Source organism: Centroberyx affinis, unplaced genomic scaffold, assembly GCF_046629955.1.
Source record: "Centroberyx affinis isolate AG114_WGS23_722 - 3 ecotype Tasmania unplaced genomic scaffold, CSIRO-AGI_Caff_v1 ptg003327l_1, whole genome shotgun sequence".
NCBI lineage: Eukaryota > Metazoa > Chordata > Actinopteri > Beryciformes > Berycidae > Centroberyx > Centroberyx affinis.
Genome location: NW_027281328.1, coordinates 63,926 through 78,927, shown reverse-complemented (window position 1 = coordinate 78,927; position 15,002 = coordinate 63,926). Strand labels below are relative to the sequence as shown.

General features: G+C 43.2%; 2 protein-coding genes across 2 annotated transcripts; both read right to left on the bottom strand.

Moving 5' to 3' along the window:
- Nucleotides 1–3,821: 3,821 nt before the first annotated feature.
- On the bottom strand, nucleotides 3,822–6,510 carry txnl4a (thioredoxin-like 4A). The gene is made up of 4 exons (XM_071538694.1): nucleotides 6,353–6,510; nucleotides 5,929–6,106; nucleotides 4,434–4,537; nucleotides 3,822–4,208 (listed from the first exon to the last, which is right to left on the bottom strand). Exons 2-4 carry the CDS (start codon nucleotides 6,079–6,081, stop codon nucleotides 4,037–4,039), a joined length of 429 nt encoding a protein of 142 aa, XP_071394795.1. The 5' UTR covers nucleotides 6,082–6,106; nucleotides 6,353–6,510; the 3' UTR covers nucleotides 3,822–4,036.
- Nucleotides 6,511–8,816: 2,306 nt separating this feature from the next.
- Nucleotides 8,817–14,021, bottom strand: LOC139660520 (E3 ubiquitin-protein ligase ZNRF2-like). The gene is made up of 4 exons (XM_071538691.1): nucleotides 13,298–14,021; nucleotides 11,462–11,557; nucleotides 10,288–10,393; nucleotides 8,817–9,704 (listed from the first exon to the last, which is right to left on the bottom strand). Exons 1-4 carry the CDS (start codon nucleotides 13,623–13,625, stop codon nucleotides 9,647–9,649), a joined length of 588 nt encoding a protein of 195 aa, XP_071394792.1. The 5' UTR covers nucleotides 13,626–14,021; the 3' UTR covers nucleotides 8,817–9,646.
- Nucleotides 14,022–15,002: the final 981 nt, after the last annotated feature.

Below are 15,002 nucleotides of genomic sequence, written 5' to 3'. Positions count from 1 at the left end.
TCTCTCGCTCGGCATTCCCTTTGAAGGAATTAGGGAGAGGAAAACTGTCGGAGAGGGGAGCTGGGTCTTGATAGTCCTCCCTGGTGCTTCGGTTATGTAAAGAGCCTGTGATATAACGAGCGGAGAGATGGAGATTCATGGGACGAGTAAGGTGAAGAACATGTGACAACGAGGCCATGGAGATACATTGAAAGGACGACTATATGTGTTGAAGGCAAATATTTAGCTGGATGATAGAGATAAGTGGTCCCTTGATGCGAAAGAGTGTTAATGAGAATAAACTGGTGTACTTTTATGTGGTAATGTATGGGAACAGTAATTTCTCTGTATTGTACTTTTATATGAGTTACTGTGTAAAGTGGGGGGGGGGCGTCTATGCTTGTGTCTGTGTCTGTGGCAATGCCAGTGGGGGGGGGGGGTAGAGATGCGGGGGTCTCCCAGACTTCCCCACCCCCCTCCGCTGTGGGTCGCCACATGGACAGAGATAGAGAGAGAAGGAGAGAGAAAGAAAGAGACAGAGAGAGAGAGAGAGAGAGAGAGATGGAGGGATGCCAGTGTGTCGTCCCCCTGGTACCCAGATGATCCTCACAGTCTGCCTGCCCTCCCTTTGTACAGATCCATTTAAATGCTATCAGTGGAAAACAGATCACGGATTACCACGCCGTTATGGGTGTGTGTGTGTGTGTGTGTGTGTATACATCCTATATAGACTCTATAGGAAAAGCAAGTCCACCCCCCTTCTCTCTCTCTCTTTCTCTCTCTCTTTCACACACACACAGACACACACTGTATATCCACACACATCTTCGCCCCATCATGCATCCATATGGGCCACAGCGTCTGGACTGGAGTTCCCCGGTAAGCCTCGGTCGTCCAGACTTCTCCTTTCCCCCCCCCGGGGGTGAGCTGATTAACAGTAATAGGGAACAACAATGCATGATAATGTGCGTTAGAACGGACCAATGGAAGCGGCCTTTGGCCCCCGTGCTGCATGAAGCCAACGGGCCCCGCGGGGACAGGCCCAGACAAAGACAAAGACGTGCCAGACTGTAGGTTAATGTAAGTGGAAAGGACACGGGAGGCCTGGAGGGTCAAATACAAATACAGGGAAGTCATTCTATCTTCTGACTGTAAATATAGAGCGATACGAAAGCAGACACGCTGGAGAATGAGATTTGCACACGCTCACACTTGCATACCGGCGCTTTCGGCTGACCTTGTAGTTCCAGTTTTGGTGATTTTTTAACGCTTTAACCTCAGCTGAAGGATTACATGCTGCTCTATGGGCTGGGAAAATTCCACCACCCTTTAGGCTTGTGAAACCTTTTATTTAGAAACTGAAACAGGCACGGCGGCGGTCAAGCCGAAGACGCAGGCTGCTTTTCCTAGTTCCTGAAAAGTTGTTATTTTGGAGATGGGAGGTTTTCAGCCAACAACAGCGGGTCGAGCGTGTTGTGCGTTGCAGCGTCCGGAGCAGTTTTTGGCCTCCTCTCTCCTCACTCTCTCTCTCCCTCTCCTCCCCCCTTCTGCTTCTCCCTCTCCTCCTTTTGATGGCCAGCTGTTATTCACCCATCCCCTCCTGCCCCGCGTCCCTCTCTCTTGCCAGCGCTCTGGGGCAGTTACAGCCATACGGTGGGCGGTTGGGAGCTGGAGGGGTGTGTGTGTGTGTGTGTGTGTGTGTGTGTGGTGTGTGGGGTGCCAGTGCCACACAGTCAATTAAAGGAAAGATGGCACACACACACACACACACACACACACACACACACACACACACACAAACACTGAGTATGAGACTGGAGATCCTGCAACTCATCTCACAGATACACTCAGGAAAGGTGAAGAGGTCAGGCTATTTACTCTGGAGAGTCTCTTCTCTCTCTCTCTCACACACACACACACACACGCACACACAGAAATAGACAGGCAGAGAGCGAGAGAATTTGTCCCCTTTCACCCCATCTATCACTCCGCAAATTGCACTCTGCTACCCATAATGCAGTGTGTGCATGTCTGGTTATAAGAGGCTGTAAGAGAGGCATCTGACAGCTAATAGATAGTAATGAGAGCTCGGACACAAGAGCTCTTAAACACGCCCATCGCTATTTCTCTCACTTGCGCTACTCTACTCCGTTCTTCCTCTGCCCATTTCTCTTCTCCTTCTCCAAAGCTTTTTTTTCCCTCCGTCATATTCAGTGATTCGCTCACTGATGGATGGCTACTGTCAGCGTTGGGGGTTGATGGTGAAGACTGTGAGTAAACCGAAGACTGAGGAGGAGGCTGAAGGCAAACTGTGGCCTCCTTTTATTATCCTGCCTGATATCCTCTTACACAGGGCAATCATGTTGGCTTGTAAACAATAGGGCTCACAAAAAGCTTTAATACTTGAAAGCTTAATAAAGTGCTACAGGATGTGCAAGACCTCGGAAATGTGAATGTTGTTACATTAGACTACATAGTGGCTTTTAAAGGTTCAGTTTGTGGAGGTTTTATACAAGCTTTCTTCACTTAAACATGAAATACTGTGAACGGGGAAACCTTCACGACTACCATTTCTTGTGAAAACAGGTGCTCACCCATGTGTTGGTAGTTTTTAAGATCAAATGATTTGTTACTGATTCCTGGGGGGAAACTGGCCTAACTCAAACCAATTCCTGTGGTGGTCATATACCACTCAGTGTATATCCTAGAAATCTACTGTGGCTGTGATACACCCAGTGACCAGGGGAAACTGAGGGAATGCCAGCCAAAAACTGTGTGAGAAAAAAGGAGGAAGGCTCCACTTCATGTTCACTATTCATCAACTTTTCTTCACATATTAGGAGTGGTGAATTAGGCGATCTTAAGCTTCATTATCGAATAAAGGAAACCTGCCAAGCACCCTTGAAGACTGCTGTCCTTGTCGGATATCTCTGGCTCCATCTGATGGAGCTAAGAAGTAAATACACTGTGTGACACTGGGAGCATTGACCTTGTCAGGTTTTTGACTGCTACACCACCACATCCACCAGCTGATGAGATAACTGCAGCACAGTAGAGTGCACCAGCGATTACTTGCAGATTATTGAGCTGCATCATTTTGTCAGGCAGGCTGTGGAATGCAATTTCCCTGAATATACTAAATGATTTGTGACATTCATGTGACATTAGTGCACTGAAACAGCAAGTATAGGAAGATGAATTGTAACATCCTTATCATACACAATACCACATATGACTGCTTCACATAATGGATTTCTTAGTAGGGCTGATGGACAATATGGGGCCTGGCAACACCATTGAGACTGATATAATCACACGACAGATTGGCTATACTGTCAAACATTTGTAAATTGTACGTCACTACCCTCTCCGTCCCATAGTGCCATGCACACACACAGCAACATTGTCTTGCCAATATGGGCAGATGTAGAAGGGACATCAATGCTGGCTCTGCACTGTACTTTGGGATGAGCTATGAAGATGCAACGATACAAAGTGAGGAAGCCATCAGCTTCATGCATCTTGTCTACTGATGCTAGAGTTTTTTGACATGTTTGGCTGTAGCCGTGTTGTCAGATTCTCCTGCCTAATTGGCAAAAAGCACAACGCAACTTTGGTTTTTCTGGCAGTTTTGACAGTTTTGTGGCAGTACTTGTAATTTTTTTCCCCCTCTCAATATTAATTCTGCCAATGTTTCTTACAACATAATGTAAATCAGTTATTTAGCATTGTACACCATGTCTGGATTCTTAAGCGCTGGTTTCTCACACCTCAAAAAGAAAAATTCTGTTCATTTTTAAAACAAACACCTTGTCTTTGAAGAAATCAGTAGTGCGCTCACATAAAACACAAGTATATTTATTTAACCTGGCATTATAAATCACAGTCATAATGTTTATTGACAAAATAAGAAAATTGTCCTGTTTCACCGGTGATGAGGAAAAAAAAAAAGTGAATCTTCCTTGACTTCTGCAACTTGTAGTCTATTTGTTGCAATCACATGTCACAACATATCGGGAAAACAACTGGACTCCACAAAAAAGGAAGAAAAAAAAAATCAATATCTGTATTTTGTTGAGTAATCCTTAGGCGATACCACCAGACCTCTTCCTTTCCTTGCCCCTCGGTAAACTGTTTCAACAATGTCTATCATCTCCTGCTTGTCCTCCATGGTCCAGTTGATCTTGTTGTTGTTGCCGGTGCCCAAATCAATCATGATGTGTTTGTTCCTGGGAAAGAGGAAACAGTGGTTTTAGTTCCTCCATAATGATGAAAGCAAGGAGGGCTTTAAAAACGGATTTTTATTCAGGGGGCTTCCTAAAGTAAGCAAGTTCCTCATCTGTTTGAGCACACAGACTAAAAATGTTTTAGTCATGATGTCATGTGACATCACATTGAAATAACATTGACGTTCATTTACTTTACTGTGAAGTCAAAGCCATTGAGCGCCTCACCTGAAAAAGAACATGACAGTGCAGGGGTCGTACAACTCGTACATCTTGTTGAAGTCAGGCACCTCTGTGATGTCCACCAGGTAAATGACCGCAAAGTTCTTCACCTGCCAGGATGTGGGGCGGTACAACATTACTGCAACAGTAATATCCTTACAACAAGCCATTCAGACATCATTATGAATGAAGAAGTGCATTCAACATTATAACATAGGCAGAAACACGCAATAATGGAGCAAAGGTCTGTTTCCCGTTGGTGGTTTAAAACAACAAAACACCTCTGCTGGACTGGAGATGTTACAAATTACAGTAGCTGGGTTGTCAGTCCACTTCACACTTCCACGCAATTTGCTGTATTCTTTGCCATGACCTACACTTTAAGAGGAATTTCAAACTTAAGCTGGATGCTAAAGATAGTGCAGAGATTTTGATGAAGCTCCTACGACCTTTTATTTACCTGTAATATCCAATATTTAAAGTCCCAGTGTATGCAAAAAATCTCCAAAATGAGTACGTCAGGATTGTTAAATAATAGATTAAGCTTGTCAGAGAATATGCATTACACCTTAAAAAAATTATTGCAATGCCTTAATGTTTTGGTTGGCTGAACAGCTTTAGGCAGCATATCCTGAAAACTGTCTACAAATTGCTGATGGAGGGTAATGTATTACCACGCAGCACCTGGGTATGGGAAACATAGTTGTAAACCAGCAGAATAGTGAGGAAACCCTGAATCAGCTGAGTAGCCTGTATAAACTCTGATCTAGAGAACGCCTTCAGTATCCTAAACAAAGACCCAGGATGAATAGGGGATTTTCTGCAACGTGCAAACCCATAATGCTTTCAGTCAAACCAAAAGTCTGTAATAGTGTAATAAGTCCTTGTTGGTCATAACAGCTGACTGTGTGCCATTTACAGAGACATGGCTGTAGTTTCTGAATATTTGATAATACCGAAATAGTTGATATCTATGTAAGCTAAACTACCATTTGGATGGGTTATTTAAATGAGGATCCAAACTGACGAGTGGTAGCTGCCTTAAGATCACTAGCAAAGAATAATCAAGGCAATTAACAGTCTAGAGATGCCAGTGTATTTCGACAGTACAATGTAAAAGCAATGCACAGTCTAACAGAAGTATTGTGCGTCAATAATTACAAATGTTACAAGCTGTTAACACCAGACTATTTAGCCTATCTTCCATCCACACAGATAATAAGATAATAAGAATGATTCATTGGCTGGAGGAGCACCTGAAAATAAGCAGTCTCCTCAAAATCCTCAAAGTAAAGCTGACAGCCTGTAACCTCATAATTACTGTATGATTTCATAACCACAGTGAACAGAGACAAAATATGAAGCTATAAATTAGTCACAACAAGCCAGAAGATGTAGCTATTGAGCATGTTCTTGGGCAGCTATGGTGGGTAGCAAGGATTAGCCAATGCTAATGTCATAACACAGAGAGTTTATAGGATAGGTCAGAGATGAACCAAACCTTTTCAGCTATGCTGTAGAGTACTTCGTCCATTTTCATACATGTTGGGTCCCAGTCGTGGCCAAACCGAATCACCAGCACTCTGTCCTCCTCGGACAGAATGGCTTGGTCAACCTGCCAGCCATTGTGGAGATGCGGGAGCATGTACGACATGTTGATCCTGCACTGTCAATTTTCACTGTGGAAAAACAAAACTTGTCACAGTACGTAATAAAGGGGTAGGGAAGCTAACGTTTTTACACATCTAGTAAAAAAAAAACGTATTTCTTTTATAATGTTAGTAGTGATGGCGACCAAGTTAGCCAGGTATCGAACAGCCGTTAGCTAGCTTAGGATATCGTGACGTTAGCTGAACATTCTGGAAGAGGAACGGAGGAAAACTTTAAAGGAGGAAAATATTATAGATTGAAATGGCAGCACTTACCGTAAAGGAACGGCTATATAGAGTGATAAATGATGATTTACCAAGTAAAAAAGTAGCTAGTAAGCTACTAAGATACTAAGCACAACACGTTAACGCTAGCTTGGCCTGTTCGTTGTTTATACGTCCTATGCGCGACGTCAGCGAGCGACACATATAGACGCAGCGTGATTGCGTCACGGGTACTTTGGAATGCCTGCTTCTTCCCATCTTCCCCCCTCATCTTCAAGGGATGTCGCTTTTAAAATCATATATCGATATTACCCAGCAAATCATTATCTTGTAAAGTTGAAAAAGGATATTAATGTTACCTGTTCATTCTATGATGTATACCCAGAAACACTTCATTTGTTTTGGCACTGTGCCCACTCAAAAAAGCTTTGGAAAGACTGCAGGTTTATTATTGATAATTTTGACTCTGATTTCACTCTATGATTAGAAAATGTATTGTTTGGCGTCAATAAATATACTATTTAATAAAGTCAGACAATGTTATCTTACTAACATAATCATTATTTAGACAAAATACCATATCCAGACTATTCTAGCCTACTAAGGAAAATTCTGCAACATGTGCCATTTGATAAGTTCCTTATTGTCTTCATGATATTGGTCTTCATTTTAAAATCCTGAATTCCCGCCCTTCTGAATCCTTCTTTCATTTGTTCACCTCCCTGCTTATATCTACCACACTAGCTGGACCTTCCAGCCTTTGCTTCATGAGGAGTTAAATTGTGGAGATGAAGCATTTGATAATATGACTCTGGTTCATTTGCATTTTACCCCAGACAAGATAGGGCTCTGAATTCAAGCCTGAAATTCACTGCTAGAAAGATAAACAACAGTTTGCTTTTTTGCCACTAGGGCGCAGCCATCTTCCAACAATGTACAACCACGTCAATAGACTCAATGGAGGCTGCATCCTCATCTTCAGAGTCACTAGAGGTTGCCTCTTTGTCTTTAGACTCAGCAGTGGCTGAATCGCCATCATTAGACTCCATGGATGCTGCCTCCTGGTCATTAAACTTAGTGTATCTTGAAGAGCTGGCATCAGAGATGCTGTTCCCGTCATTGGACTCTTCTTCAGTCTGGCTCTGGATGTCACTGGGTTCTTCCATCAGTGAGTCCTCCCGCATGCAGGCGCACATAGCCTGGAGTGAGGCCTGAACACTATATGAAACATGACAATCGGTTAATCGATCAATCAATCAATTATTCAGTCAATCAACCAATCAGTCAATCAATCCATCCATCTATCCATCCGTCCATGCAAACAAGCATTTCTCCAAACTCATGTGTGATCTACTAACTGCATTAACACACACACACAAACTAAAATGCACAGATACTTACTGAGCGCTGTCGTCCATGTTGTCTGCCAGGTGGCTCATTGTAATGAACGGGTGGTTCAGAGCTTCACTGGGAGTGATCCTGTCCTCTGGGTTCAGCTCCAGAAACCCTCTCAAGAGGCTTACAAATTCAGAGAGGTCTTCATACTTAATATCTTCTTTCCCATTCTTGTAGCGCTGTATTTGGAAACAAAGGTAATGAGAGTTCAGTTAAATCTACTTCCTCACTCAGAAACGGAGCAAATGAATGCTATTGATTCAGTCTTCATTTGTATAATAAAAGAAGGACCAGTTACAAGCTTCATGTCATCCAGATGTTTGATGACCTTCTTCTCACCCCCGCTGTACTGGATCCCGGTTTCTGTCCTGAACTCGTCTGGTGTCTCAAACAACATATGAGTTACTTCTTCGTTTTTAAAGGGTTGTTGGATAATCAGGAAAAATGGTACCTGACCAGCAAAGGCCAAAGCAGGATGGTGCTACAATACCTTTAGCCTCCATTCGGACTACGTGGGAGGGTCCTTGATGAAAAAACGTCTGGTTCTTGTACCAGCATGCAGCAGCTCGTCCTCTGGCAGGCCCTGTGTCTCCACGATGAATCTCACAATGTCATATTCGTCGTGTCCAGGATAGAGGTGGTAGTCGATGCTCAAGGCTGCCATCACACAGCCCAGGGCCCACATATCGATGGCCTCAGATATCAGGAGGCCCAACAGGATTTCCAGAGACTTATAACCAAGAGCCTAAGATTCCCTCCTTCTTTCCATCCTTCATCCTCCTATTGACGCTCCTATTGAATCAAAGGTTGCGTAATAATTAAGATATTTGTTCTAGTCGATTTAGCAAGGTGAGGATCTCATGGGGAGAAGACTGTAGAACATGGGCATCAGCTGGGTTTCTATGGTGTCGAACTTACTATTCCTTAGAATGGCAAGTTTTGTCTTGACATTTTTTGTTTTTACCAGAAACCTATTTAGAAGCATCAGGTGAGCATCCAGGACCATTGTTGACCAAACAATAATGTCTTGTCAATTATCAAAACTCAAAAATGTAGCTGATATAAGCAGGTTTGGATGTTAAATGATTAAATCATTTATATGCAGTAAATTGACACGAGGACAAAAACGTTTATTTTTGTGCAATTCATTGCAGTACAAACAGAGAATACAATGAAACAAAGGCTCAAAGGTTACAGGAAAACTTTCCAGTAGACACCTGTGACATAGCAGCATATTATGACTCTACTTAGAGAGTCTGAATCATCTTTAGATATGTTTTAGTCTAACTTTAATTCCACAGCGAAACTACTGTATATAATCACACGACTGTGGCTCTGAATGGACAAGTGATTTAGATCTGTCAGAGCCTATTCATACTAGTCTATTTGGTCTAGGACACATGATTGTTTAAAGAAGGTAATTATGAGCCATTTTTGCCCTGTTTTTGCTTTACAGTGATGATCTATCTTCTGGCTTGTGTCAACATCCAGATAATCATCCATTAAAGCTGATATCATTTTATTCTGTAGGGTTGTTTTTCACATTGTACAGCATCAGCCTTATAATCAAGTCTCTAGAACAGGCGTCAACCTGTTCAAGTCCTCTGCTGTAAAACACACCCTGATCAGCAAAGCGGTTCGATCAGGGTGTGTGTCTCCAGGTCGCGTGAACTCGTTTCAGGCCAGCAGGGGGCATAAGCAATGTTCATTTCATATTCGGAGACTAACTGATTCCACCGATGGTCCTCTGAACATCCCATGTTGTAGAGCAACAACTCCGTAGTCCATTGCTGCTCCATGAGGCAATATGAATAATCCTGTACACAATAATGTCTTACAATCCCTGAGGAGCGCTGATGCTCGGTTGGCACGGACAGTGTTGAGATGAGGTCAGGCCACACGGCAGACCGCAGCGGGCTACAGTCGATCCAAACCGAACTCCAGCAGCCACTAGTCAGAGGGATGCTCCGGACACGAGCGATTCACCTCAAACCACTCGTCTATACACCTGGAAGAGGGAGAGGAGGGGAGCGTGTATGCTTAGAAGAAGAGAACTCGTGAAAAGCAACTCTCAACTGCCCCCTTCCCACTTGCCGTTAACATGCATCTTGTACCCAGATTGCGTCTTATTCATTATTTAGCTGGATTGCATTCACAAATGACATTAAAATGCATCTTTGGTACATAAATTAGAACACAGACTGCAGTTCAAATCACCTCCTCTCGAAATACTATTCATATTTACACCTTTTAAAATTGTCAGCAAACACCTCGTCTCGCTCCATCCACCAGTATCTTGACCATCTGTTTTTTTGACAAGGATGTTGTTATTCAAGCTGCCTGCCACCTGTTTGATTTGGTTCATTTCCATTTCTATAACGTCTATATGTGGAATGAAGATGTTTTGTGTTTACATTTTGGTGTTAGTGTGACCAAATGTGTCTCTAATCTTCCCCAGATGTGGTTTGGGTGCTTTATCCAACTACAATCTGTCCATCCAGGACGCATGTTACTGCTAGGTGGAAAAGGGGTCTCTGTCTTTTTCTTTCTTTCTCTCTGTGTGTGTGTATGTGTGTGTGCGTGTGTGTTACCCTTTGTGGTAGATGCAGAGGCAGGGCAGCCTGGCGATGGTGTCTCCCTGCTCCAGCTCCTCTAAACAGATGGCACATTCCCCAGAGTCTCTAGACAGGATGTCCTCTGAGAAAGACAATACCCACAGACAGACCGCTGAGCACAGAGCCGCCTCAGACACCAAGCCCCACACCAACTTTTGTGGTTCACACCTGACCTTAGATTATAAGCACTATTCCTCTACTAGCCTTTAAAACGGGGAGGTATGCAGTAGGGTGTGTTATTGTGTAATGTGAGATGAAAATGTTGAGATTGAAAGGGGAAAAAGTCATTCTGGTCTGATGATGGTGAGAAAATGGAATGACAAAGTATTTAGAACTTAATTTCTAAGGCTTGGAAGGAAGGACAAGAACAAATGTTTGTGTATTCCATGTGTTTCTGCATATTTATGTATGTGTGTGTGTATTCACATGTATGTGGGGCCCCACTGTCAATACCTGGGGCACTGGAGTAACTGGGTTTGTAGTCACGCATGCACACATATTAGAATAAATTTGTGTAGCTGATTTAATGTAGATCGGTTCCACTGTGCTTTGGAAATGTTTGGATAGGTTGTGTGTGGGTAGGAGGGCCACATGCATGATGTTTATGCACCTGGACGCCCCAGATAAGCTATGAAATACAGTCTGTGTGGAGCGTATGTGTGTTTACCAGTAACATGCATGCATTTGCACTGTCTGTATGCACATGTATAGGTGTGTGTGCACTATGCAGGTGCTCACACACAGTTAGTCTGCATGTGTATGTGTGGCTATGTAGATATGCAGCTGCATAGTTGTGTTTGCTTTGATCTTTTATGTGCTGCACTGAAGGTCCTAGTATAGATGCATTTTTGTGGATAATTAGCTCTTGAGAAAAAAAATCCTTTTGAGTCCATAGGGCCTGGGGATCAGTTGATGCAAGAGTGCAAGTTAAACAACCTCATGATCAAGTGGCAGCAATAATAACAGGTGAAATAAAAGAGGAAGGGAAGAGAGAAGTAGCCTGACCCCAGTTGCTCTCTGATGCACCAGTATTTACATTCGTCATCAACCGTGCCTATATTGAGCTGAAAATGAACAAGCAAAACCGAGAAACGAGAGAAGACCAACTGCTTCAGCTCGGAGTTATTTTTTTCTCCATCCGCTCTCTTACTGTTGTAGGCCAGGTGGGTTTTGCTGAAACACATGAGCAGATGCTTCTCCATCTCGTCCGACGCCACATACTTGGAGCAGACGGGACAGTGGAACCCTGGGAGGAAACACACAAACACAGGAGGCTGAGGACCCAGATGCTCCAGCGTCTCCCCCATCACTCCTTGTTGATACACACAGAGAGGCCGTGGGACAGTATAGATAAGCTTCATCTTGTATTTCTTATACAGTACAAGCCCTGACATGTCCATTTACCAGCCTTCTGTCTGTAGTAAACAATCTACTGCAGCAAAGTAGCAAAACAGACATTTATGTAGATGAAAATGTCACCCATTCTTTCTTTAACACAAGTTTCTATAACACGAGAGCATGTTTTTGTCTTCATCTCGAGTGCCTGTGTGTGCATATAAATTAATTAAGTGATTTGATGATTAATTAATAGTTTGACCCACATTCACACAGCCTCCCAACCCTGGGTGTCTTATCAGCTGAGCAAAGATTAATAGGGGAGGAGCTGTTTGACCTGCGATAAGATAACCTGCTGTTAAACATGTTAACACTGCTGGCTGAAGAAAAGTGGCAGAAAACTGGAACATTTTCATAATCATAAACTGTATGATGGTTGGCTTTTCATCATTTGACGTGGATATTCATTATTTGATGATGTGAGCATTTTTTGTTGTGGTTGTTGTTTGCAGATGCAGAAGTTTTTATCATTAGATATGATCATTTGTTGTTGAAAATGTTCCAAACACGCTCACACAAAGGAAATACACACACGCAGACACAGTAATGACTCCAGTGTGTGATGTTAACATCGTGGATGGGTCATGCGTTGGCATGGGAGGGGGGGGGGGGAATGGGACAAGCCTGTAAACACAGTCAGCCTCTGATACACGAAGAGTCACGACCACTTGTATCTGACGAGCAAAGGTTATCAGTGATGAGGTTATTAATGATTACACTTCCTCATCTGGGAAATTGTGTCTGTGCTATTAAAATTCAACTTTATTCTTGTTGACTACACTGTCATAGACGAGGAAATGGGAGAAGAGTCATTTCCAAGAACTCCAACAGAGATGTAGGAAGACACAAGTGAAACAATAGAAGCTTTTGTTTTCAGCAATACCAGACATTATGGATATTAGAAGGTAGAGAAGGTCCTGAAATTAAAGTTGAAGTCAGTCTAGGTGCTGGTAACCAAGTTCCCTGTGGTTTGGGACACGACTCACCAGTTGAGAAATAGAGATTCAGGAAGTTTGCTTCAGCGTAGGCAGAAATACTGTGTGTGTGCGTGTGTGTGTGTGTGTTTGTGTCAGGCAATGTGTAACCAGCAGGAAGCTCTTATCTGCTGACCTACATGCATGCACTCTTCCTTCTCAGCCACATTGATAAACACGCCAGTGAAAGGCTGTAAGAGAAAAGCTGCATGCAGTGGAGCCACCTGTGGCTGCAATACAGCAGCCAGAGTCATTAGTCAGTAATTACCATACCAGTTATAACATGTCAAATGGAAAAGTATGGTAACTAGTGTAATCCTATACACATTTTAGAAGGATACTATACAAATATCACAGCAAAACTATAACTATAATAGCCTATGCTGTATGAATACAATATCACTATTACAGTGATATCTGCTATGCCATAGATTAAAACAATTACCATAAAGTACCATATGTTCACTTTACATTCCCTATTGAGCACCACAGACACACTATAAATCACTATAGGAATATTATAGGAACATCATAGGAGATCAAATCACTATTGAGTACCACAGATTATAGGAATATTATAGGAATATTTGAAAGTCTCACTAAGCTTATCGTCTTACCTCCCAGCAAGTGAGGGGACAGGTGAGCCGGTAGGGACCCAATAAGCAGCCTGTGGCCCTCGGGAGACAGCTGGCCCTCGTCATCACCGTCCGTGTCATCGAGACTTTGATTGAGTCCGTGCGACCCTGACCTGCCGCCGCTCGGTATACTGAGCCCGGAGCTGGTCGACCCTCCACCTGTGTACCGGATCCGGGGCCCATCGGGGCCATTGGTGTACCTGAACCCCGCGATCCTGTCCCTCCCGTTTGAGTTTCCAGATGGGAGGTCCGAGCTGGAATAAGCCCGGGTCCTGCCGTCAAAAGCCGGGTTGCTCTGTTTGGCACCCATGCTGCGTTCGGTTAAATAAACAACACTTCTTGAGTGCGCTTTTTATGCGCTTTTTATGTTTAGCCACGATGCATGGTTAGAGTGAATCCTGAAGAACTGACATCAGCCACAGACACATAACACACGAACAACAATAGGCGACGTGATCCAACATCTTAAAGTTTCACGGTGCGCTCTGTGCGTAAAGTGCGCACTCGCTGACGCATAAATTAATTTCCAAACGGTCGTTTTTCTTGTCTGAGCCCTTCCCTGTGCTCAGCAACATGCAGCTGAGGCAGAATCTAATACTTTAACTTCAAATTCTTCAGTTCCTCCTCCTCAGACGAGGGAATAAACTCGACAGTTGACCCAGAGCCCGTCGGGTTCAAGTTTGTTTTTGTGCTCCACTGTGGTCGTCTGCAAGGAAAAATAAAAGCAGGGATTGCCCTCCTCCCCCTGCAGGCAGCTGCGTCAAGCCGGCCAGAGTGAGCCAGCGCGAGACCGGAAAACAGGCAATTGTGCCTTCAAAATAAAACATATAATTTGTCACTTCTGAAAAAAAGTATTGGACTGCACAAAACAAAATTGTGGTAAGTTACTAAAACATGGAGTGAAACTTTGTGTCTGTAAAATTGATGCTAAAAAGATTATAGTGCAAACTGAAATAAATCATCCTCTCTCTCTCTTTAGCTCTATTCTATTTCTTTGCCCTTACATGATCATTCTGTGGTCACAGGAATATTTTTTGATGAGGTAGGAATTAAAAGCTTATTCTAGTGTTTCACTGATTGCAAGTCTCTCTGGATAAGAGTGTCTGCTAAATGCCTAGAATGTAGAATGTAAAGAGAATGTTATGGGGCATGGTATTTCCTGATGGAAAAGTGCCTTCTGTATGGGTAAGCCTAAAAGATTTAATACTGGATGATTTAAACATTAAAAAAAAACCCTGAGAAAACATGAGCGGGTGTCTGTTATCTAAAAACATAAAGCCATATCTGTGGCAAAATTGGAGTTCCAGTGGTGCCATGTCACCCATAAAACTTGGGTGGATGTCTGCTATCTTGTAAAAGTAATTGTAACCCACAGGCACAATTGTACCTAAGGCCTTTAAAGTGGGGATCCAGTAAACTGTGTCAAGTCAACCAGAATAAGCCACCACGAAATGCACTTCAACGCTCATAAATTGTATGCTTTTATTTTGTAGGCCAAATCGTCTCACTTCCGGCATCATCCTGTCTAACTCCGTCTAACTTGACGCAGCTCTGTGTGGGTGCGTCAGGTGGTGGCGTGACGTCAAGCCCAGTAACACCAGCAGGCTTTTGGCAGAGCAGCAGGTCATCTGAAAGCCCTCCATATTAGGTGCTTTGTGTTACATTAACTTCACGTAGGCAGAAGAAC

Coding starts and splice junctions, on each gene's coding strand:
- txnl4a (XM_071538694.1), bottom strand. CDS start 6,081: ATGTCGTACATGCTCCCGCATCTCCACAATGGCTGGCAGGTTGACCAA. Junction 4,538..5,928: donor TCTACAGCATAGCTGAAAAG/GTTTGGTTCATC, acceptor ACATCCTGGCAG/GTGAAGAACTTTGCGGTCAT. Junction 4,209..4,433: donor ACTGTCATGTTCTTTTTCAG/GTGAGGCGCTCA, acceptor CCTCTTTCCCAG/GAACAAACACATCATGATTG.
- LOC139660520 (XM_071538691.1), bottom strand. CDS start 13,625: ATGGGTGCCAAACAGAGCAACCCGGCTTTTGACGGCAGGACCCGGGCT. Junction 11,558..13,297: donor GTCCCCTCACTTGCTGGGAG/GTAAGACGATAA, acceptor GTTTCCTCCCAG/GGTTCCACTGTCCCGTCTGC. Junction 10,394..11,461: donor AACCCACCTGGCCTACAACA/GTAAGAGAGCGG, acceptor TGTCTTTCTCAG/AGGACATCCTGTCTAGAGAC.